Raw genomic sequence first — 26,572 nt, 5'->3', positions numbered from 1 at the left:
TTTCAGTATGGCAAGTTGAGGCTGGAGTTTTTGCTTCAGCTCTCTCAGCTTCAGAAATTCTGTGAGTCTGACCTTTTGCTTTTCTTGTCTCAGTCCTTGCACGTTAAACTATCATACTTTATTTTGAGTTCTTGAGACCCCCATTTGAGGATCCTGTTCAGCTCTGTGATGTTAGCATTTCTTCTAATTGATTTAAAAATTGTATCTTCAAGAGCAAGTTTCAGAGCCTATTTTATACACATTTTGGTCTTTTATTCTCTCATATATTAAAAAAGCCTAAGATATAATTTTGTTTTGAAATGGATTGTGTTAGCCATTGTACAGTACTGCTTAATGGGATTGAACTATGGAATTATATGATATCTGGATTAGCTGCTAATTAAGGGTTGAGAAATATGGTTCAAGGCCTGTGGAAATGCTCCTGAGAAGAAAGATGGGGTGTCTTTTTCTATCATGTTTACAGCCTTACAAACTCTCTGGGGTATGTCTACCTGCCTACCAATAGCTTTGACTTCGAACAGCCTTGATGACAAGAGGCGTGATAATGGGTTACCTTGACAAAAACTTATATGTGAAAATGTTGGACGATGGTGTACATGAGGTTGAAGTCAATGAAAATGATGTTGTATAAGTAAAAAATTTAATTAAATAAATGGACGTCGGGTGTTGTCAGTTAACTGTTGGACTCTGACCACAAGGTTGAAGGTTCCCAATCACTAGCTGCCCAATGAGAGTAACATGATGCTCTCTGCTCCAGGGAAAACTTACAGATTTGCTGTAAGGAGAAATCACCACTATGTTAGGGGTTTGTTTTGTCTTAAATAAAAAGAATTAAAAAGCAACACTCAAATAATGTTATTTTCATAAGTTTTAAAACAATAATTGTATGAGAGTAAATTGTCTTTAAAAAAAGACATTCATTTGACCTATGTCAATTAGTTTGCACTTTTGCTTTTCTCTTATTAAGTAAGTGGACACAGATCATTGGTAAATAAAATTAGAAAAACGTTGTTTGAAGATTCTGTCCTGATACAAAAATAAGCCTAATACTCACTATCCAAGAATGAGAGTTTGTTCGTTATGTAACATGTTGTTCTAAATGACAACTTTTGGCAGTTGTTTTCAGGAACAACAACTACATACTGTGATTTGGAGCAGTCACTGAACAGGTGTTGGTTGATATTCTTGCTTAAAACTCAAGTGGCAATCCAACTCACCACCAGGATGAGATGAAAAGTAACTTGTTGAATAATGCTATAAAATATGTATCAGGTACAGATGCTAAGTATGAATTAATATACATGATTAATTCATTGAAATATACTTAGTAAATGATTCCCCTATATACTATTTCCAAAGAATCAGATTACACAAAAATTCATGGATAAATGGAATAAGAGATAATGGAATTTTTTTCAGGGATGTTTTTGGCCGACTCTTCTTGCTTTGGACATTACCCCAACACTGTAATCTTGCCTGTAAGTAGTTTACACGCCTCTAACACACACACACACATGGAGCTGGTAGGAAATAAAGATCATGGAGTCATTCACAAATTGTGTTTGAAAGTTCTCATACACTTCTGTGGATGAAACCAGAAAAAAGTGAGCATAAGAAGCAAAAACTTACTACCACAAGGTCCATTCTGACTCCTAGTGATTCCATAACTGGAGGAGCGCTGCCCCTTTGGGCTTTCTGAGGCTGTAAATCTCAACTAGAGCAGAAAGGTCATGCTTGCTAGTAGACTAATGGAGCAGCTGATGGGTTTGAACTGCTGCCCTTGTGGTTCACACTCCAATACAATCCACAACACCAGGGTTAATCGTACCTAAGGAAGTGATAAAAGGCAGCTGTGGCCTATCTCTGCATGTTTTCTATTAGACTGGATGAAACTGATGTTACCAGAAGGACCTTCAGTAGACCTGGGTGAAACTCACTCCAGAAGAGAGTCTCAAACTCTGGTAAAGAAGCTAGAATGAGAATAATGGGAACTCAACAGAGGAAAGAGGTAGTTAGGAGTGGCAATAAGCTACAGCTGGTACTTGGGTGCGGAGCTCTTTTATCTCACAGCGGTGCTATGCGCCAGAGGAGAATTTCCCATAGGGCTTTCTAGACTGTCATCTTTAAGGTGGTAGATTGCCAGGTTTCCTCCAGCAGAAGCCGCTAGATAGTTTCCACTGGTTTACTTTTCTGTTTGCAGTCAGTTAACTGCTGTACTCCAGGGATCCTCATTGACTGAATGGGAGAGTAAAAGATGGACATAACAAGGATAATGCTCATCTAAATGTCTTGCTCTACCTGCTGAGGTATATTACTTTTTATTAGTAGTGCTGATAAATGGGGAGATTTGAGAGCAATTTTGATAGAGAAGTTAAGTTCCTGTTTATTATACAGCTCCAGAGCACGGAAGGAACAGAACTCAAGAGCTAGTGGTCATACACATATGAACAGGATTTGAAGCACAGACGTTGATAAATTAGGGGAAAAAAGGGTTTTGTGAGATACAAAGATCGTTTAATAGAGATTTCAATTGAATCTTTGTAGTCCAGTGATAATTCATGTCACATATATTTGTATGAAATGTGAAAATACGAAGATAACTCAAAATGTACTGCTGCAATTGTTCCAGTTCATACAGACCTAGGTTTGTCCCCAAAACCATTGCAGTTGCTATCAGTAATACACTTGCCTCAGTCTGACTTATTAGAGGGTCTAATATAAAATTAATATATATATAAGATAAAATCTAAGTGTGTCTAAAACCATATGTAAAAAAAAAAGATGGAATCAAACTAGTGGCTACAAGCAGATGTGTTTTGCCAGTTAAATTCAAGGTTATGGTGACTCAGATGAGTAATCTTGATAGATTTTTTTGAAAGGCCACAGAAATATTACAGGGGCTTATTAGGAAGAAGTTTTACAGAATTTGAAAATTTCATTAGTGAGCAAAAGGCCAGAGAAGTATTGCCAAGGAATTTTCTACCTACCCATTCTTTGAGTGAAGCAAAGGCTGTCCTATGAGATGTCATTGGGAAACGATTCCCTCCATTCCACAGCCCTTCCCTTGCCCCTTCATACATCACCCCTACCCCCAAACTCAGGAACATTAAAAAATAGCACAAGTTAAATCTCTCAAGGATGTCAAAACTGCCCGTTTTGATGTGTTTATGGAAGAATGTGGAATTCTTCAGGAAGAGGTTAGGGAAATGAAAACAGCACCTTCAAAATTGCATAGACATAGGTAGATGATTTATCAAGAAACATGACATCACACATTTTCCACTGGCTGGTAGTAATACTTTTTGATTTACTTCGGTATAGAATTTCTTTCTCTGACTCTCCACTAGGCTGAACCTCAAGTTGCCACTTATTTAAAAACCCTGACTACTGATATTGGCATCATCATGCGATTTTATTTTTACTGTATTTTCTATTGACTTCTTTACTTAGTTATTAATTTCTACATTTAAATTTATGAATTATTTTGAGTTTCCGGTGAGAGACATTAGCCTGTACCTGCTCTCATCTGAAACACACATTCACATCATTGATTCTACACAGTATCAAAGGTTACAGACAACTTGTGGATCATTCATATTCCCTTTAGATGAGAGGACTAGCTAAAATAATACCATGAGTGAAATTAGTCTTGCTAATGTTAAAATTAGGTAATCAAACTTCTAATATTGTTTCCCACCTAAGTTTATATTTTATTTTCCTATCAATATTCTTATACGGGGAAATCTCAAAAAGCTAACCCAAATAGTCCATTACTTTTAAAGTTCATTTTTCCATGAACATTTTGAAACCCCCTCATACCAAGGAGATGATAAGGTTGATATTATATAAGTTTTCAGAAAAGAGTGATATGCAGTTTGGTTATGAGCTAATCTAGCTAGCTTGGTAAGTGTGGATGAGTGCTAAAAAAGTCCTTTGATATTATTGCCTAGTGCAGTCTTTTTATCTTGTTGTGCACTGTTATTGTTGATGTTTTAGTCCCACATGAGGGCAGATACATTTGAATGAACATCTATGGGTTTTTACACAGGTGGTTTCCAGACAATCATCAGGAATACCAATCAGCTCCCCCAATCGTTGGAGACAATCCACTGGGAAATCATACTTCCTCAAATTAACACTGCGAAAAAAATGTTCATTTCAAATATCTATAAAGAACATCTTTGTCTCTCACAAACACAAGACAAAATGAAATAAAAGAATCAAAAACAAAAGACAATAGTTAAAGGATACATCAAGGGAATAAAACATATTTTTAGACCATGGTAATTTTTCTAGGATAAAGGATATAAATCCATCAACTTCTTCTAGGTCCACCAGAAAATTATTAGAAAACTGTGTGCTAGCTATGACTTCTCAATCAGAGTTGTAATAGATAATGCCATTCAAAAAATAAACCAGTGAATAAAATATCTACTTTTGTTTAATCATCTGCCTACTTTTGAAACAAGCAAAAAAATGGTTTAGTTTTTGACATTCTAACTTAATTAAGCAATCTTCAGTATCACATCACATTTATCATTAACAAACAACTAATTTTGGAAACAAGTAATATTAAAAAATAATCCAAGGAAATGGTATGCATACTAAAACATGGTATTAAGGCATACATAGTTTCACAGAAATTATTTTGTATAATTTAAAATCCTCTTAAGATGACATAGTTTTGTCCTACCACCTACTTATAAATGTACATCACAAAACGGAAGCCCGCAAAGCTCATGGACAATCGCAAAAATGCTCTCTCTCTCACACACAGTTACATTGTAACTATGATAACCACGTTTAACATTTCAAAGAATGTCCCCCTAATTGCCTGTGAATACATGTTTGAAGAAATTCTGATAGTCTAGATGTTGCAAAAGTTAATAAATAAATCTCTTGCTTTTATAGGATGACTTACTGATTTCTCTGTAATCCAGTTGCCGAAAATCATATTAGATCAAGACACATTAATTTGGTTGCTCTAACAATTTAATAGTGAATTTGAAAGAGTGTTTTTTAGTTTTTTGTTTGTTTTGTTTTTTTTTTAAACAAAACCCACTGCCATCAAGTACACTTGTGACCCTTAGTGACCCTATATTTTGTTCCAGGGCTTATCAATTTGTTAGTGGGTTTTAACTGTTGAACTTGCAGTGGGAAGTTCAATGCCTAACTCATTGCACCACCAGGTCTCCAGCCATTTCTTAATCAACCAACTCACCCAAAGGATTTGGAAAAAAGTCATATGATATAAGTGCCTACAATCAGCTTTGAAACAAAATTATGTTTTCTTATGCAGCATGTCATTTTTGTTTATTAATGATGGAATTAATTTTCATATTATATTTCACATAAATATTTCTCCTCAGAAGAATTTAACTCTCAATATAGGTGACATTTCAAAAAGTTTGTAAATGGAATTAAAAGATAATTGAACACTTCAATGAATTTTTTGAAGCCATTTCATATAGCATGAGGGTACCTGGTACCAAAAGTTATATTTTAAGTTCTTTCTTAGTATTTATCCATATTTTGTATAATTGGTATTTTATTATGGCTTCTTAGAAGTTTTCAAAAATACAATTCAGAATTATTTGCAACAAAATAATATTTTACTAATTTTAATCACTACATGAAAACTTTACATGCTTTTCAAAATCTAAGATTCTTTAATAGAAACTTAGAGGTTTGTTTTGACATCTGAACATTTTCCCATGTTATCATCCTAGGAATTAGTTCCTCATTACTCATAAAATTTCCCAAATATGAATTTAAAAGACTTACATAATGAGGAAACAGCATGAAATTTGGTCTACAAGGTTAATGCAGGAATGAAACACAGCTTAAGCATTACATCATTTTAAATTGAAAGGGGATTTTTTTCTAGTTGTACAAAATATCACATCACTTTAAAGAAGATATAAAAGTGATTAATAGACTTTTTTGTGTGATTTTAGTTTTCATTGATTAGATTTGAAAATTCCGCATTTTCCATTTCCAGTTCATATGACAAAGAAAACAGGGAGAATAAGACATTTCAGAATATTTGGATAAATCTGAAGATAAATGTCAAACAAAGAAACAGCATTCCAAACTCAGAATGATGATGATGGAATTAATTGCTCATCGAACCAAATCCTCAGATTTTGAACATTTAGGTGAATCTATAGCGGGTGAACATTCTGAAAATTAAGAGCCAATGAATGAACAGCCTAACTCCAAGGGCAAAGAGAAAATACGCCATCGTCGTTTTGTTTAGTCATTCAAGAGGAAAGATTTAATCACACAACTTATGATAATAGCAGGAACCAACTTCATTCGCAAGCAGTAAATAGGACCGAATAGAATTGTCCACAGGGTTTCTGAGGGTAAACATTTACCGAGGTAGACTGCCACCTCTTTGTCCTGGAGCTGATGGTGAGTCTGGACCTGTGACCTTGGGGTTAGCAGTGGAGCTAGAGGTTGTTCTGTTTTCTTTGATGGCATAATCTGAATATGATATTACATAAAGGGCTTGAAATAGTTTTCCAGTTTTACACTTTAAAATATATAACTATATTATATGTATTATATATATGACTATAAAATAAAACTGTCTTTGTGGTAATTGTTAAATATCTTTTAACCCTTAAATAAGTGAGATATTCATTCATTAGTTAAATGTAAACTATTTTAATAATTATTTTTAAAATAAGGGAACTAATATATCAAAATATGATTTATTAGTTTAGTTTGAATAATTTTTCAAGTTCTTTATTATGAGCATTGCCAAATACTTAAAGTATATTAAAAAATAAGTATAGACTCTGAGGTTTTTATATATTTAGTTAATATAAATTAAGTTTAAGTTATCTTTACATAGCTGATGTAGTTTGTTAAAGTTATAGGACATTTTTCACTTTTGTTTCTTATTTTTTACCCATACATATCATTTGACTAACTCCTTAAAATATTAAAAACTAATAAAAGTATGGTTATTTGATAGAAAGGCAAAAAAAAGTCTACTTTGCACATTACTAGCATATGAAAGGGCTTCAAAAGAATCATGGGAAAATGCATTGTCTTTCAATTCTACTTGTCCAATAACTTTTTCAGGGGCAAGGCAAGAGTATTACTTCTGTAATGGCTAAGATAATGTTTCAAATGGCCTGGGATCTGAGTCTCAATCATCCTACATAATGATTTAATTGGACAGTTGCGTAATGACATAATGGCTAATTATATAATAAGTACATCATTATGTAATGATGTAATTATCTACCATTTTGAGACCTGGTGTGGTCATCCTCTATTTTCACATAACTTCCATTTACCATAATTACCTAGTCTTTAAAAACTGACCATGTCTATAAGTGAGGAGAGAGTCCTTCTGTATTTATTTTAAAAGTAGACATTAAAATTATTATGCAGATCCCAGAGTATTGAGATGTGACATCATTATTAGCTTTAGGTGTGTTCACACCATTTTGGTTCCTGGCAGTCCCATGTAACATAGCAGACCTGCCCCCTCCCCGGGTTCATGGTTGTCAACCTTATAGAATTAGATTGCCAGAGCTGTCTCCTCAGAGCACATGGTGACTTCAAACTGCCAACCTTTCAGTTAGCAGCCAAGCATGCAACAAAGAGTTTCCACCACTAGTAAATACAGTTACAATAAAGTTTGGACTTTAAAACATTCTAATTAAAAAAAAACATTCTCCATCTGAAGAAATGTGCAGCAGAGCTAGTGATTAGATGTGTAATGCATATAGTTTAGGCTTTACCATCGTTTAGGGTCTTACCTGACCAGCATCTACATTTTCACAAATGTATGTCTCATAGTACTGAGAGAACTCAGGAGCATGGTCATTAATGTTAAGAACGTGCACAAACACAGGGACTTCAAAGATTTGTTGTATGTTGTCTGTAAATAGAAGAAAACTTAATGAAAATATGGGGTCTTGATAATATGTTCTGTGGGGAAAGTCATAAAAATTCCATTAACTACTGTATGACACATTTCCTGTTTTTATTTCACTCTTTTAAAAGCTGTCTGAGAACAAGAATTTTATATGGTTCATCTATTTATCAACAATATAGCTTAGAAAAATTGTTTCTTTTGCTCAACATATTTAACTCAATCAATGCTTACTGAATGCCTTCTACTTGCTCTGACTGCTTCTTACAGTAGCCGACACAGAGTCAGGCATACAGACTGCTTGCTGAAATCCAGGAGCTGTTTCAACTATTTGTAAATTGAATGAACTCATTTAATAGATGAATGTAAATGTATTTTATTACACTTCCCAATTTTAACGCATTGCCAATAAGTCAGCTGTATAAGACAGAATAAGACTACCATATTGGGTTTCCAATGCTGTAATCTTTTCCAGAAACAGACGGACACATCTTTGTTATCTGGAGTAGCTTGTGGGCTCGAACTACCAACCTTTCATTTAGTATCCCAGTCCTTATCGCCAGGGCCCCTTTCTCCTAAGTTGACTAATAAACACAATGAGAGATCTTTTCTAAGGTCATAGCTCTGTTGGAAAAGATACTTTAAGAAGCCACAAGGTGGGCAGGTGGGGGAGGGAGGGAAAAAAAGAGGAACTGATACCAAGGGCTCAAGTAGAAAGAAATTATAACACTACTGAATCATGGACTGTTGTAATATTTGTAAAAGGCCCCCAATAAAATGATTTTTAAGCTGCAGTCTGTGTTCTGAATCATTAATGGATTAATTGTAGGATTTTACAATAATATCCATATATCTTTAATTATATTTGAAAATAAAATAACTAGAATAAAACCTTGGTTAAGCTTCATATAGTGATTCAGCTGAGAATATTTTCTAAAGTGAGCCAAGAAATCCAGAGCCAATGAAGACTGACTAGAAAGATAAGATGAGTTACATTTGAAATCTGTCAAAACACGATGGAAAAAGCCAAGGAATAAAAACCACAGAAATGAGAAAACACTTGCATCACTATTTTGAGCTCATATCTTCAAATGTTAAAAAAAGAGAAAGAAACACCAATATTAACTCAATAAGCTGGCATTTAAAGATAGCGATGGGTCACTTTTATTTGCGTACTGTCTATTCATAATTTATATGCTATTGTATTAATGGAAAATAACTCTATTTATAATCTGTATACTTTTTGGCTAATGGAACACACATTTGTAACTGTAATTACAGATGCGCTTATGATAGAAATTGTAATTTTCAATTAATTTTAAATGAAAATATAGGTGGTGTATTACACAATAAAAATGCAATAAACCACAGTTTTCTGAAAATACAAAAACTGTACAGGGACGATTATTTTGTAACTCATGTCTATGGTGGCATCAGACTTGGGATAAAATAAAGAACTAAAACCATTAAAATTAAAATTGGAGAGTTAGAAATGAAATTATACAACAAATAAGACTCACTATTTTATGGGCTTAGGAATCATAGAAAACTATAGAACACTTTTCTCTCCCAATCCTCAAGTAATGACATTGGGGAAATTTCTGGTACAAAGAAATTTAAAGGATATTAATCAATTGTTTTAAAGTTTTCATCTTAATTTTTTTTCCTGGAAAATTTGCTTCAAATTACATTTAGATTAAGCCTTTATGACACGTCTACATAAAGTATCCATATATCTTCACAGTTTCATCTGAATGTATTGAGGAGGTATTTGTCACTTGCTGGCAGATTGATAAATAGCTTGGGTGTGTAATTTGGGAAGCTTTCCAGGAAAGAGAAGCAGCACAATTAACTCCATTTGCTGGAAGAGGGACTAAAATGAAACAGCTCTTTTCCTCCAGCTACGCTGATTGTAAAGTTTGCAAGCTTTTAAGATAGCGACCAGAGGGAAACTAGTGTTTTAGAAACAAATTTTATGAGATTCCTGTTCATTTGTTTGTGTTGCATTTCAGGTAGCTTGTTTACATTATATCAAAGTTCAAGTGGTCGCTCAACATTATTTCTAATATTGAGATCATGAGAGTAGGATGTTGACAGAAATATCTTCCTCAAATGTGGTTTAAAATGAGCCTAATGGGGTAGATTAAATTTAAAACATATATGTGTGCAAAAGTTTACCCATTTTGTATAAAGTTTTTCTTACTAGTTTAACCTTGAGGGTGCACTAAACATTTTTCAAAAACGTGTCTTCTGAGATAAATCAACAGTAATTTTTGTTTTCCAAGAATCTTGTTATATAATTTATTTTTGAAATTTCTAATCTCTGCATAACTAATATGAGATTAATAAGAGTAATACAGATGACCAAATTTGTTAATCATGAGAAAACTGATGATTGTGCAAAAGTTTGATTATTACTTCATTCCCATAGTTGATAATATTTCCAATCCCCTGTATCTGAATACTAATATTTAACATTCACATATTATGTTACATATAATGTAAATATAGTTCATTGATATTTTTGTCTGTTCCATATATTTAAGTTTGCTTAAATTTTCCAGAATGTATTTTTTGTCTTTATGTATTTATAAGATAGTTGTTTAAATATAATGTTGTATACTGCAAACTTATGTTTCTTTAAAAATTCAAGAATCATATAAGTTCATACTTTTTGCTTCCAAAGATAAATTTAAACATTGATCTATTTACATTTTCTAAAATTCTGTATCTATAATCACATTTTTATTAATCTTATTTTGTTCCTATTTTCATATCCTATTTTGATACTTCCTTTCTTTCCTTTTGCCCAAAAGAACTGATATATTTTCAAGTTAGTTTTTGTTTTGCTTTGCTTTTGGCTTCCTTTTGTTTTCTGATCTTTACCTTTATGAAATGATAACTGTGATATGAGTTGTTACTGCTTCAAAAGCAAATTGATCATTGGAAAAAAATAAAAGCAAAGCATGTTTTACTAAGACAGGACCATGTTCTTTGAAGTTTTTACCATCTCTTGAACTATTCAACATTTAACCATCATTTGATATTCTCATCAAATCAACAGTCGCTTACTATCCAGACGTGTTGTAACTGACTCCTGACTGTGGAATAACTCACTTCAGAGTGAGATAACACATTGGGCATCAGTCAACGTGAGCAACAAAGTGGAACTGACCAATGACTCTGCAGAGGTTGTTTGTCCCTGAGGAAAAGGTGCAACATGGCACGGTGTAGATGCTTTTTTTAAAAAACTATTTTGTTGGGAGTTAATGCAGATATACCATTCCCTGTTCAATCACATCGATCAGTATTGTACAATTGCTAACACAACCAGGTTCAAATCATGCTTTACTTTCTTAAGTTAGGTCATTATTGGAAAAAAACGTTGTCATTAAGCTGTATTGTTTTCTGGGGTGTACAACAATGGTATAAAATTCAACTATGATTAATCAACCAATCCACTGCCATCAAATCAATTTTAACTTATCAAACTCAAAGTCAATCTTGACTCATAGCAAACCCTATATGATAGGGTAGAATTGCTCTCCTGTATTTCAGAGATTGTCACTCTCTGTGAGAATAGAGAAACTCATCTTTCTCCCAGGGAGCAGTTGGTAATTCCCCACTGCTGACCTTGTGACCACTACACCACTAGAGTTCCATTTTGACTTGTCGGAACCCTCTATTGGCCTTCCAAAGATGGAGATTTTATAGGAACAATCAGCCTCATGTTTATCTCACAGTGATTAGTGGATTTGATCCTCAGATCTCCTGCTTAGCAGTCTCACCTGACAGTACCAACCAGAATACTTCAATATATAGTTACAGGTCATATCATTTAATTTAGAAATATTTATGTAAAACAAAGTGATCAATCTTGAAAGAATTTAGGCCAGATAGCTCCTTAGAGACAAGAAGAGCAAGACTTTGTTTTACTTACATTGGACATATTGTCAGAAGAGACAGTCCCTGGAGAAGAACCTCGTGTTTGGGAAAGTGGAAAAAAAAATCCCAAAGAAACCAAACTCATTGTCACCGAGTTGATGCCTACGATGGAGACTCTATAGCACAGGGGAGAACTGCTCCTGAGAGTGTCGGAGACCGTCACGCTTTATTACAGTAGAAAACCCCATCTGGGTGTGTGTGTGCTAAATGCTGATCTTGGAGCTGACTTTTTCAATTTCTTCATATTCATACAGAAGGAACACCTCAGTTTAAATATATAATTAAAAAATACAATGCCTCAAAGCTAGCTGGAACTCTTGATCATTTCAGCAAATACACATTTTCTAAATAACTATATGAAAGCATGCTAAAGAAGCAAGAGGGTTTTATTCCTGGTGAGTCTTAAACAATATCCAGTGTGTGCTGTCTTTTCTCTTCATTGTCTTCCCCTCCAATACCTACTAATTCATGGAAATATTAGACTAGGTAGTTTTTAAACCAATCATTTACACAGGTAATGTAATGGTTGCTCTTTGGGCTGCTAACCTCAAGGACAGCAGTTCTGAATTATCAGCCTCCTCTGCAACAAAAAGACCAGGCTTTTGACCCCATGACAAGGTATAATCTATGAAACTCATAGTTCTTCCCTCTCCTATAGAGTCACTATGAGTTAGCAACCATAGGATGGCAGTAAGAGGTTTTAGTATATGTAAACACACATACCCATATTGGGGTGTGTGTGTGTGTATGTGTGTGTGTGTGTGTGTGTGTGTGTGTGTATGAGCCCTGTTGGCATAGTGATTATATGTTTGGCTGCTAACTGTGAGGTCAACAGTTATGACGTCCTCCCTGGGAGATGGACAACAGAAAAGGGGGTAAAGGGAGACACCGGACAGGGCAAGATATGACAAAATAATAATTTATAAAATATAGAGGGTGCATAAGGGAGGGGGGAACAGGGAGGGAGGAGAAAAAAGAGAACTTGATACTGAGGGCTTAAGTGGAGAGCAAATGCTTTGAAAATGATGAGGGCAAGGAACGTACAGATATGCTTTATACGATTGATGTATATATAGATTGTGATAAGAGTTGTATGAGTCCCTAATAAAATGTTTAAAAAAAAAAAGAGTTATCATCAAGAAACCCACAGGGGCAGTTCTACCCCGTCCTGTATGGTTACTATGAGTCAGAATCTACTCAATGACAGGGAGGATAATTGTTTTTTTTTTTTACTTTATATAGATAATGAGTCCATTTGGAGACCGCTCTTCTTTAATACAGGGAAGGCTATATTATCCAGCCTTGAGTTTAAGCTAATTACTTGTATTATGCTATTTAATGTCATTCTTGAATACAATATAATTTGCCATAATTATACTGTTTGATGGATTCTATAATTGTATTATGTATATGAAAATGTACATGTTGTCATTGTTCTACCTTGTCGAGTTGATTCCAACTCACAGTAATAATGTGTTACAGAGTAGACTGGCTCCATGAAGGTCTCAAGGCTGTAATCTTTATGGAAGCCAGCAGCCAGCCCTGTCTCCCTTTCTCCTGCCTGGCTACTGGGTAGGTTTGAATCACCAACTTTTATTTAGTGTCCAAATAGTTAACCATTGCAACAAGGGCTCCTTTTCTTCATAAACACACATAGGCAATGATTGCACTGGCCATTTAATGGACAATAACTGTCTTTACTGCCTCCTCAAATTATCGTTATTATTTTACATAATTTTAATTATAATACTGCATTTCCACTCATTGTTAAAAAAATAAAACAAGTTCATCTTGAGATTTTTCCCTCATAGAAATGGTGAATGTCGTGGGGCCTCTAAGAATAAATCATCTAATTGAGGAAACTGCACACACTACATGTAAATAACTTGGGTATGTTTTTCTATTCAGTCATAAAATGTTGAAATATTTTGTGTAAAGTAATATTCAAAGCACTTTTTAAAGGTTCTACTTTCTAGGAGCTCACACTGATGTATCTAATTTAAAAAGGGTGATTGATATAATTTTTATAAAAATGACTACATATACACAAGGCTTAAATGGAAAATTTATGCATGCAAATTTAAGAAAACAGGATCAATTTGTAGCTGAAAATGTTTGGATTGTGGAACAGTTTTCAAAGCTAGCCAGGTGTTCCCTTGAACTCATTTAAATTCTTTGGCTCAATAGATTTATAAAGCGTGACATTATAAATAATTTGTATTCAGAAAGACCCAAGGAATAAAAGCTCCTTGACTTTGAGACAAATATCTTTGTATTTTTTGACACCAAAAGCCTTGGCATTTTCCTCTCCTATTGTAAAATTTGCTCCCCCATTCTTTATTGTTTAGTGAAAGGGAAAACTCAAAATCCAGGACAGAAGTCATTCTGCAAGGCATCCACAGAGCTATGCAATGCATGGCAAAAGATATGTGAGGGGCGCTTTCCACTCACCATATCACCTGCCACCTCTCCACCAAAGTGAGGAGGAATAATAGATATAAGTTGAAGAGCTTAAATAAAGGTGTTACCATATTAAATATATATATATGAAAGTATGTGATCCAGAACATTCCATTTTCACAAATGTAATTCTCTGCTATACTGTATGCTTTTCCATGTTTAAATAATGGGGATACTTTGGGTCATCTTTTTGTGTTTTATCTTGAATTAAAATGAATTACTAAATAATGGAATTAATTGAGTGATACTGTTCAGGATACTACCCAAGCTATGTCTGTATAAATTTCTCCATTTTTTATCCTTAAAAGTGAAAGTTCTGTCTGTCTCTCAGAATACTGATTCCTATTGATTGCTGACAATTGCTTTATCAACATAGCTGGAATGACCGAGTTAATTTGAAAGTATCTCTTGATACAGAGATGTGACCAGCCAGTGAATATGTGTTGTTTGAATCCTTTGTGTTCTTTTCCATTATAGTTTTATTGAGACTTGATTAGTACTAAATGCTTATGCTTTTGACAGCTGTCATAGCCTAAATTGTACCTTGTTATGTATGTACTAGAATAACTCTAATACTATAACACAGAATTAGAAGTAGACTCATATTCCGTATTTGAAATGTAAAATCATTTTTGTGTGTGAAGTTATGAATTAAATATTACCTGATTATGGTCAAATGGTATAATATTTCCATCCTTTACAATTATATTAAATTTTATTTTCAGCCAAGAATTTTATTACTATTTGCAAAATCGTAAAATAATGTATAACAGTAATTACATGCTTCTCTAAGTTAAACGTTATTCTCTGAGCATACTGTTCCTATGAAATCTTTCCAATCACAATTGTCTTTTCCCCTTGGAAAAGACAAGCAAACACACAAGTCTTTCTAAACACACAAGTCTTTCTTTGTCAATTACACTCATCTTTTTATGAAAGACCATGGAGAATATACATGAAGTGCTACTAAGATTAGCATGTTGAAAAGACACATCCCACTGATACAAATAGATATCACTATATATATATTAACATTTTCAAGTATATTAACGAAGGTTTTGCCATTTAATCTATTCTGATTTATGGCAACCTCTAGGGCAGAGCAGAACTGACCCATTGAGTATCCGCCTAGTGTTTTTCTAATGTCCCATGATTTTCTATGTTTGAAAAGATTTATTTTCATAAAAGAATTTCTGAAAACTATGTGCAATCACATAAAAACTCAGCAGTAGGGGAGATCAGACAGCATTTGTTGGCAATAACAAAATAAAATAACACATTTATGATTGTGTAAATGATTCCAACCATATTTTAAGCTATTTTCCAGCTAATTTGACAAATTATTTTTGATTCACAGAATAAGGTGGACCGATCTGTAATTGCTCTAGTAGGACTTACATTTTTCTGTGGCTGTAACACTTAAGTTGTACCAAGCACTAATCTCCCGGTCAAGAGGAGGGATTACGGTGATTGTGCCATTGTTGTCAATGCTGAACATTTTACTCCTGGTGATGGAATACCTACAACAGAAGATAAGCATTTTCTCATGGCATGCTTGTGTCTTTATAACTCAGATACATACGCACGCAAACACATACACGAGTATCATGATATCCATGCTCCGTGTGTCTAATATAATGCCAAAGGGATTCCAAAATCTACATTGATACATTTAGTATTCCACTCAGCTAAGATAAAAAATGTCTAAAAATTATCCAGATTTTAATTGATGTGTGCTAAATCTGAACACATGCCACTCACTACCATTGCAGAGGAAGAATTTTAATAGGAGAAACTCTTCCTTGGAGAGAAATAAAATAATATCAATTTCAAAATGAAGATAAGTCCAAATAAGTGTGAAAAAGTGATGGTGGTGAGCCTTTGTTCTTTTTTCCCTTCGTAGCAAATACAATACATCCTTAGCCCAGGCTGTTAGTGGACTCCTCCCTATCCTGCTTAACTTATGGACAAGTCTGTTCTAATGTCACGATAATTTAACTCCTGCTATATAAAAGAAAATGGTTTTCCTATCCTCTTTTTTTCCTATTTAATGAATATGTGGTAGTATTATAGGATGAAACCAATAAACAAACAAAAATACAAAAGAAACTAACCACGAAAACCTACATTGTATATATTTTTTGTGATATCAGATAAAAATATATTTTTAAAAATGGTATCAAGGTGTTTACCTCCTATCCCCTGCTCTATCACCCAAATGAGGTGGAATGAACATGTCCTTACTCTTATCCCCAAAGTGAAGAATGGTAAATTTAAAGTCATGTTAGAACAAGCATGAAAGGAAGACAAGTTACGAATTCCCTCATACAAAAGCCTGCCAAGGATCCCCAGGTCTACAATGAAAGCAGCCTCTGAAGCTCTCAGCGGGTCACATCTGCTCGCAAATGATTAATAATAAACATTAAAGCAGAGTGGAAACTGGAGTGCAGGATGGCTTCTCAAGGTTTGCACGTATGTATATTCCTGAAGGACTTTGATGCGACATCAAGGAGCTTTGAATTATTAGGTGGCAAAAGATGAGACTATTTTAATCTCCAATTGACAGGTTTCTAAAAATACCTCAGCAATTTATAGTTTAGTGTTCAGGAGAGAATGAAAATAGAATCACAGAGAATTTGGTTCTAAAATTGTTCAGTGTAACTCATTACTAAGCATTTCCTAGAATTGATTATCAACTGGTTGCATTTTATACTTGTTGCTCCAAGTAGTGTATCCATTAATATTTCATATTAAACATTTTGGGGAACATCCCATTTCTAGAAATGCACTGCTCTAAACATTTCATCTAAAGTTGCATGGAACGCTGATGTGTTCAGGAGTTGACCAAGCATTCAATTAAGTTACAGGAATAGATGGCACAGTAACTAGGTTTAAACACAAGGGGGAAAAAGATGTAGACATTTCAGAATAGTGGCTAAGCTGTCATTGTCTCTAGCTGCAATGGAGCCAGTTCCAACCCATAGCGACCTTCTGCTCCACAGAATGAAACACCACCCAGTTATGTGCCATCCACACAATTGTTCCAATGCCTGAGGCCATTGTGGCAGCCAAGGTGCTAATCCATCTCCTTGCAGCCCTGCTCTCCTTCACTTAACCGAACATAACATTCTTTTCCAGGGTCTGGTCTCTACTGGCAATATGGCCAACGTTTGTAAGATGAAATCCTGCCATCTTTACCTTTAAGGAGTATTCTGGCCAGACTTGCTCCAAGATATATTTGCTTGTCCTTTAAGTAGTCTAGGATACTTTACAATTTCTTTTCCAAAATCAGGCTAGACAGTTTAATATGTATCAGTTTCCTTGGTCCCTATTAGGACCTCCAATTCCAATCATGGTATCCCTTTCCCACCTCATGACACTCTCTAGATGAACTGCCATTCTCTCTCTCTCTCTCTCTTCACACACACACACACACACTTTGTTTTTGACACTTTAGAGATTTGAAAATGAGAAAAACAACAGTGGTGTGCTCATATTCAACATCATGCTCCTTGCTGGCTTCCCCTCCCCATCCAAATTAATTTTGAAATAATTATAGAATTGCATAGGTGTAGCAAACATAGTACAGGGTTGCCCCTTACAGCCTTCATCCAGCTTCCCCTAAGGTTTGCACATCTTAGAACTATAGTATAATTTTCATTGTATCAAACAAGGAAGTAATTGGCATAATACTCCGGCATTCACTATAGCTACTGTAAAGAATGTCATTTTATTTTCTAATAGTCAACATAGGATAGAATTCACATGAAAATTCTATTCCATATCTGCTTTAGTCTTTTATACAGATTTTCAGTCTTCATGTTTTTGGTGATGTGCATGTTTGCTGTCCAGTTGCTTTGGAAATGATCTCTCTGTTTTGATTGATCTGGTGTTTTCTGATTTTTGGATTGAGCTGACGCCTTTGGGAGCTAGAGTCCCATACAAGTGATGTGCCCTCAAGAGCAAAACAGATTTGGTATGGGTCAATGCTATTATCAGCTAACCTTGGTCAACACTTTTTCTCCTCAGTAATTTGATTTACAAATATCCTTGATGAAAAATAAGAAATATCTCAAGGATAATGCTTTAAAATTATCTGACTTTGTCCTTAAACACATGTCAACTAATCTTAGTGTATAACTACCCAGGAGGACCACACCCACAATAATGGTCACATTGGTTTCCTAATGACTTCCCCCCTTCTTTCTAACACTGACATTCCTTATGATTCTTTTGTAAGAAAATGTATTCCTCTTATTCATATATGCCATTAACCACGCACATTTGTCAATGTGTCATAATCCAAAATGACTGCTGTCTATGTGGTGTGCAAATAGCTCCAGTCTAGGACATTGGAAGATTTCCAGCGCAGTTTCTGGGCCCTTTGAACATATTTTCAATTCATTGTTGCATGTATGCTTCCTTTCTGGAACTGGGAGACGTTCCAGGCTCATTTCCCTAGAACAGTTCTGGATTCAACCATCAGTGTTGCCAAGTTGTCTCAGTGCCTGGGATACTAGGTATGACCACTGCTTCTTCCTTTCTCACTTTTAGGGCTCTGCATGGACAGTGGTATGGATAGCATCATACAAATAAAAGTAAATAGCCTGGCTTAAATTTGCATGGCACGTTCTTTCTGCGCTAATCTTTTCACTCACTATTTAATGCACGGTTGATTAGTTAGCATACCTGATAGGAGAATTCTTGTAATCTGGATCTCTGGCAGATACTGTGCCTACAGAAGATCCATGTGGATTTCCTTCAGAAATTTCAAATATATAATATGGGAGATGGAAAACCGGAGGCTCATCTTCATCTTCCACCTGGACCTTAATGAAAGTGGTGGAAGCTGCCACGTGATAGTTCTGGAGATGGTCAGCAACATGGCGGTTTTTAACTTTTGCTCTAATCCCGTGGTGATTCTGAAGCTCGAAATCCACTTTCTACAAAGGAATAACATGCAGACAGAAGACAGTTCTTCACTAAACCAAGGTGATATTTGTGTTCAAACTGTTCAGGATGCAATTAAGCTTCCATTGCTTTTCAACTAAATGTTACTCTCTACAGAAGCTCCTCTGATACAGTCATAAAACAATGTGATTAAAATCATTGTTTATATTATCTTATTTAAATATATAACAAAGTGGTTTGGGACAATAATTATACTTTTCATTTATGATTAAAATTATAGTTCTCAAACCATAAATGTTTTATGATATAATGAACTTATTCTCTTCTGGTCAGGAACATCTTGATCTTGTAAATTCTGTCCTTTCATTGAAAATATTTATAAATAAAGTCTTCTATATTATAGTAATGCTGTAATAGCTAGGTCTGTACACTCTAACCCCCCCTTCTAGATAATAAATAACAGTATCATTTCAATTAATTAATAAAGCAGAATGGATGCAAAATAATTTTGTGCATTTCTTATTTCTGTTTGCCCATTTGTATAAAGTTAATGATTTAAACACAGCTACCTTTTTTAATGTAACTATTCCTTCTTGGGTCTCATTATTAGTAATGATTTCAAATGTCTGTGAGTCATCTTCTTCTATGCTGTAATCCATCTCTGCATTCTCTGCTAGGTCATAATCATAGGCAATGATGGTTCCTATAGAAGTCCCAATGGGGGCAGATTCAGGGACAGACATGCGGTAGAAATCTTTTAGAAACAAAATTCAAAATATTGGGTGTCAGTTGCTGACATAGAACTCACAATTTTAACACACTTCATTTATGGATTACAAGCCACCCATCCCACCATTTCAAATTATTTGTTCAAAATTTCTCCAAATTTTTCTACTTGGTAAGTGTAACCCTTTTCCTAATATCTTCTTTGAACCTTTATTGTTCTATCAAATTTTATCTCATGAAACCCTATTACAGGTATGTATAATTTCCAAATTTCTATTCATAAGCACATCTTTTCAGTATTCATGGGTTCTGGTTCTTTTTGTTTCATTTTGTTTTTAATTTTATGCTTAAACCATCATCCTAAATTAGATTTGGCTACAAGAATCTTCAGTTTTACTTCAGCTTTCCAGAGTGTCTCAATTTACCAACAAATATAGGTGAGAATTAAAGATTATGGAGACTAAAGCAAGTAGATGATTTCTAAGTGTAACTATTGGATTTTAATAAAGGAAAGTATAATCTTTTGTTTTTCTGGAAACTTATTCTATGATGCTTCATAATCATTTAATAAGTCACTTTGTAGATAGCCTTGTAGGATTTTACTGCTTCTATTTTATTTTGTGGTGAAAGGAACATTATTCCAAAGTCAGAAATATTTCATCACTGTTACAAATGGAAGAAGTAAACCTTGAAAGTCTTTCATTCTAGAAAGAGGACAGCATTTCTTATTTGACTGCACAAATTAGAAACTGCCCACAAACTCAATGAGAAGACCGTGACACTCATACACTTATAAGCAGGTACTCCAGAATTTTGTGTTACTGGATTCATACTAGAAAATGGCCCTTCAACTTAAAAAGCATCCAAAGCATTCCTTCACATCATTATTTGTTGTATGGTGCTGAGGAACTGGCTCCACCTCATAGTGACCATCTGCTTTGTAAAACAAAACAATGTCTGGTCCTGCACTCTTCTTGCAGTAATTGCTGAGTTTGGGCCCATTGTGGTCCCTGTGAACCAAAGTAGTTGAGGGTCATCATTTTCACTGAAGGTCCACCTTTCTAATCAATATTTTCTTCTTCACGGGTGGGGCCCTTCTACTAATCTGTCCCCAAATTTTGAATTTTGCTCTCCTTGTTCTGAAGGAGTGTTCTGGCTATACTTCTTCCCGACAGATTTGTTATGGTTTGGGCAACAATGTTTTGTACCAACATTTAGTCTCTAGCATTTTCCAAATTTATTCAAAAATATATTTGGGAAAGGACATGTAGAACAGCACACTGAAAGGAGAAAGTTGTAGAGTACATTAGAAGGCTAAAGTGGCTCCTCTTCAAACCAGTAGGCTCAGTCTACTTCCTGAATCTGAGAACTTCAAGGGAGGGGAAGGGGTAGAGGGGTGGTTCCGAATAGGAGTTGCTGCTCCTGGCTGCTTCTGAGCTAAGAGGGCCACGTGCAAACCTCAGCGAAAGACCGTAGCTTCACACCTGACAACCAGCAAAGGGACACACACTCAGTCCTAGAATGACATGGAACTGAGTTTGGTCAACATGCGAATGAGCAAAGAAATGGAGTCTCCCTTCCCATCTATATCAAGCGCCCCATCTCTTCTGGCTCCTTGATCTCAGCTGAATGAGGCCTCAGTAAGACATCTGTAAGATAATATGTGTAGTTGCAATCCACAAAATGGGTCGTAACTTGTTACTGCAGTGGTGGAAAACTAACACATCACTCTTGCATTTGTATTTCATACTATGAAACTCATCTATGAACAATTATTAAATTCATTGTATATGGTTCTAACATTGTAGTGATTTTAGGCAAATATTAATATCTGCACATGTTCAATATACCTGCTCATACTTTATAATACAATTTCCAGGCTGTTTTCTACTTACTTTCTTTAAAAATTGGCTTATTGTCATTAATATCGGATAGTTTAATTAACACACTGGTTGTTCCAGTAAGTCCTCCAGGCTGACCAATCATGTCCTTGGCTTGAATAATTACATGATGTTCCTCTTGCAGCTCTCTATCCATTTCTGAAAATATTCTTATAACTCCTTTACAAATGGAATAGAATGTCAATTATTATTTCATTATTATCATCATGCCTTAGTTAACCTTAGAAATCTTAGGAACCACCAACTAGAGCCATTGTCATTAGGCGGTGTTTGTTATATAACCATCCATGTCTGAATGACACTCCCTAGCAAAGTTAAATCTTGCAATCAGCCTGTTGGCATATCCAGAGCCACTATAATGTACCAGATGCTTCCCCGGAGGAAAGGATCCAATTATTTATGAAACTATCGAATCGGCTGCACGTCATATTTTATTAATATATCTCAATGGCGATTAGGGTCAGATTTATTTTTAGTTGAACGTTGAACTAAATTTGTTTACTTTTAACAATGCAGTTCTCCATTACATTTTAAATTTTTAACAAGAGTCTAAGTTTGTAAATAATTCCCCTTTGCAATTCTGCTATTTGCCTATTTTAGAATCATCTTGGTTATGCTTGTTTCATTCGGAGATACCTGTTGTTGGCTCAATGGAGAAATAGGGTTGCCCAAGGAGGAGGCTGTAGAGGAGACGAGCATTATTGCCGCTGGAAGGATCGTCAGCATCACTAGCTGTCACCTGGATGACAAAGGTTCCTGAAGAGAATATACACAATGTCATGACAATAAGATGCTGATCACACTCCACAGTGACCTCAGTTCTGTAAAGCATTTTTTGTTTTGCTAGAAAAAATGATCATATAAGTGAAAGACTTGCCCATCTTTTATTATGGAATATAAGACGAATATATTTCTGCACAGAAAAATATAGGATAACCTAACCTGGAGTCTTATTACGTTGTAACCCCAATTCCCATATCCAATGTAGAATTTTAAACATGTAGCTTTATCACATTATAAAGTGTCTACATTAAGTAATGTGTTATGATTTTCAGCTAAAGATGTTTACAAGGTTTGTCATTAATGGAGATATCAAAAATGCATTTCTTCAAAATCCACATTGTGACACGCACTTACGACAAATTGCAAAATGGTGACGAGTTATTTATATGTGTTATTTAAATAAACTAGAAAGAGCTTCGAGGCAAGGATGGGTGTATCTGTTTTGACTGCTTAAATCTTTTCTAGAAAAATGTGCTTGAATTGAAGAATCAAACCCAAGGCAAAGTGAATTATAGCAATTATTATTATCATTAATTTTTAAACATCAGTAAAAACCATAGAGGATTCCTATGTGTACATTTTAAAATAATGCTCAGGAAAATATCTCTGAATAAATTTAACATTTTAATGCAAACATTAAGTCTAACAGTATAAATTTCATTGAAAATCAACTTTTGTTGAAATGCGATGCTTTGTGTCAGTAAGAATGACATCATAAATGATGCAAAATCAAGTAGCCTGTGTTTATTTTGTTCATTTTTTAATTAGCATCATGTATTTTCCCATTATAATAGAATGCTTCGAATTGATGCACTCTTATAACAATCCATTCTGTTCTTCAGTAATAAAATTGTTCAAACTTTTACCATGACTCTAAGTCAAATGCATTCTTTGCTTATTTTTAGATTTTTGTTTGTTCAATATTTATATACATTGGAATTGGAGGAAAGGAGTAAAGCGTTAATAGTCTCAGAAATTCACAGGAGCAGTTCTATCCTGTCCTATAGGCAGATGAAGGGTAGGAGTTGACTTGATGACAGTGAATGAACACAATGATATATTGGAATGTTTATTTTTCTGAACAGCTGATGGTGATAAGGCTGTATGTCAGCTATCTTAGCATACACTATTACAATATATTCACTTCTTTAAAAATCCAGACATCAACCCCCTTAGAGTCTACTTGATTCCAACTCATAGAAACTCTATTGTGTGGAGTGGAATGGCCTTATAGGGCTTTCCAGACTTTAGTCTTAAAATTAATAAATAAATATATTTTTAAAGGCTGTAGCCTTGATGAAAGCAAACCACTCCCTATTTCGTCCACAGAGTAACTGCTGGGTTCCGGCAGTTAACCTGTCAGTGTGGAGCCTCACATTTAACCACTGCTCCCCCAAGCTTACTCTCCTTACTCTCCTTACCCAACTCCTGACAAATCAACATGATTGTTGTCAGGTGCCATGGAGTTAGTTTCCGTTGCCAGCAACCCTATTCCCAACAGTCCTGGTTAGAAAACCCCGCCAGGTCTGAGCCCATCTTCACAATGGTCACGTCTCAGCCCAGGATTGGAGCCACTGCGTCATCCATCTTGTCAAGGGTCTTGCTCTCTTGTACCACCCTTCTGCTGTACCAAGGGACCAATCTCCTGATCACATGTCTAGAGCACATGGGAAGAAGGCTCACCATCCTCTCCTCTAAGAACCACCTGCCGGTATTTATTTTAAGAGAAAGGTGTTCAATATATTGGCAGTCCAGGTTACATTCCACATTCTTCAGCTGGATCAAAATGCATCCTTCTTTAATGTCAAATTTTCACACACATATGATGTGACTACGACTCTTTGGCAGTGAGATACAGTACTTGTGTTAGATATTTTAAAATGCATTTGTGTAGTAGTCATGAGACGTTATCTGAACAAGTAATCTCATAGAAAACTAACTAGATCAGTTTGCCTTGGACAGACGTAGTTATTTAGCCATCCTGTGGAAGCATCTACTCACTCCTTCTTTGTTTCATGATTATGTTTCTATTTCAGTTCTTTCCGTGTAACATAATACAATGCCAAGGAGAACCAGACAGACCAAGAAAAGGAGAGGGTACACAGGAGTCCACCTCAGACTTCATGGATATAGATACACATTACGGGGTAAGGTACTGATAGGATTCACCTGCAAGAGGGATTTCATTACGAGCAAGAGCCGGGAGTGGGGTGTGTCCTCTGGATTCAAGATAGTGCAGTGAACCTTCTAGGTCCAAATGCAGCTGTATCACGAGAAAAGCAGCAGAACCAGGAGCCAGAACATGGGACAGAGTGGTGGACTCCAAACCCATTCTTACCAGACCCAGGCAGGGAAAGGTCCTTTGGTGTGGGATAGAGACTTGGCTACAAAAGCCACATTAAAGAATCTGTTGCCCCTGTGCCGGTTTTCCAGTGTTGTCCATTTTACATCTGAACTGCAGCATATGTCATAACTCATATTCCACATATGATCTTTTATGCGCTGGGGCCACTTTTTATGCAATCTTTCTACTGATTTGGGTTTATAAATTTAATTCTGTTAGCTAAATTTTGTTTCTTTTTTCTAACCAAGAAATTGTATTAATAGGGAATTTGATTTACCTTAAGAGCAATGAAAAAGTATTTCCTAAACAAACTAAAAATATTTTCTCTCTATGTTTGTGTTTGGTAGAATTTTGGCCATAAAAATCAAAAGAGATAGCGTCTGGGGTCTTAAAGGCTTGAAGATAAACAAGTGGCCATCTAGCTCAGAAGCAACAAAGCCCACGTGGAAGAACACACCAGCCTGTGTGATCACGAGGTCCCATAGGGATCAGTCATCAGGCATCAAGGAACAAAAAATCATATCATTGGCTGCACACTTCCATGATATGATCGCTGAAGACAAAACGGGTGCATAAGCAAATGTGGCAAAGAAAGCAGATGGTGCCCGGCTATCAAAAGAGATAGTGTCTGGGGTCTTAAAGGCTTGAAGGTGAACAAGTGGCCATCTAGCTCAGAAGCAAATAAGCCCACATGGAAGAAGCACACCGGCCAGTGCGATCACGAGGTGCCCAAGGGACCAGGTATAAGGCATCATGCAAAAAAAAAAAAAGATATAAGTGTGTGTATGCATGTGTATATATGTGTATATGTATATATGTATGTATATATATGTATATATATATATATCATATTAAATGAAGGGGGAAGTGCAGAGTGGAGACCCAAGGCCCAAGTGTCGACCAATGGAGATCCCCTCATAGAGGGGTTTAGGAGAGGAGATGGGTTAATTAGGGTGTCAGGTAGTATCGATGAAGAACACAGCTTTCCCCCGGATCCTGGATGCTTCCTCCCCCCAACTACCATGATCCGAATTCTACCTTGCAGGGCTGGATAGGACAGAGGCTGTACACTGGTGCATATAAGGGTTGGAGGTACAGGGAATCCAGAGTGGATGATACCTTCAGGACCAAGGGTGTGAGGGACGATGCTGGGAGAGTGGAGGGTGAGTGGGTTGGAAAGGGGGAACTGATTACAAGGATCCACATGTGACCTCTTCCCTGGGAGAGGGACAGCAGAGAAGGGGGGAAGGGAGACTCCGGATAGGGCAAGATATGACAAAACAACGATGTATAAATTACCAAGGGCATATGAGGGAGGGGGGAATGGAGAGGGAGGGGGAAAAAAAAAGAGGACCTGATGCAAGGGGCTTAAGTGGAGAGCAAATGCCTTGAGAATGATTGGGGCAGGGAATGTATGGATGTGCTTTATACAATTGATGTATGTATATGTATGGATTGTGGTAAGAGTTGTATGAGTCCCTAATAAAATGTAAAAGAAGAAAAGAGAAAAAAAATGATTAGGGCAAAGACTGTACAGATGTGCTTTATACAATTGATGTATGTATATGCATGAACTGTGAAAAGAATTGTATGAGCCCCAATAAA

The 26,572-nt window shown here is 35.5% G+C and overlaps 1 protein-coding gene across 1 annotated transcript in view; it reads right to left on the bottom strand.

Moving 5' to 3' along the window:
• The window catches only part of CDH19 (cadherin 19), a 58,006-nt gene that overhangs the window by 12,052 nt on the left and 19,382 nt on the right, over positions 1 to 26,572 (bottom strand). Inside the window, exons 3-8 of the mRNA XM_075532727.1 lie at positions 22,477 to 22,596; positions 21,835 to 21,999; positions 19,783 to 19,967; positions 18,992 to 19,245; positions 15,701 to 15,822; positions 7,782 to 7,903 (exon numbers count right to left, since the gene is read on the bottom strand). Coding sequence (XP_075388842.1) covers positions 7,782 to 7,903; positions 15,701 to 15,822; positions 18,992 to 19,245; positions 19,783 to 19,967; positions 21,835 to 21,999; positions 22,477 to 22,596 — 968 coding nt within the window. The remainder of the gene's footprint in view (positions 1 to 7,781; positions 7,904 to 15,700; positions 15,823 to 18,991; positions 19,246 to 19,782; positions 19,968 to 21,834; positions 22,000 to 22,476; positions 22,597 to 26,572) is intronic.

This window comes from Tenrec ecaudatus, chromosome 15, assembly GCF_050624435.1.
Source record: "Tenrec ecaudatus isolate mTenEca1 chromosome 15, mTenEca1.hap1, whole genome shotgun sequence".
Lineage (NCBI taxonomy): Eukaryota > Metazoa > Chordata > Mammalia > Afrosoricida > Tenrecidae > Tenrec > Tenrec ecaudatus.
Note: the sequence above shows the minus strand (reverse complement) of the source record. Positions and strands in the feature narration are given on the sequence as shown.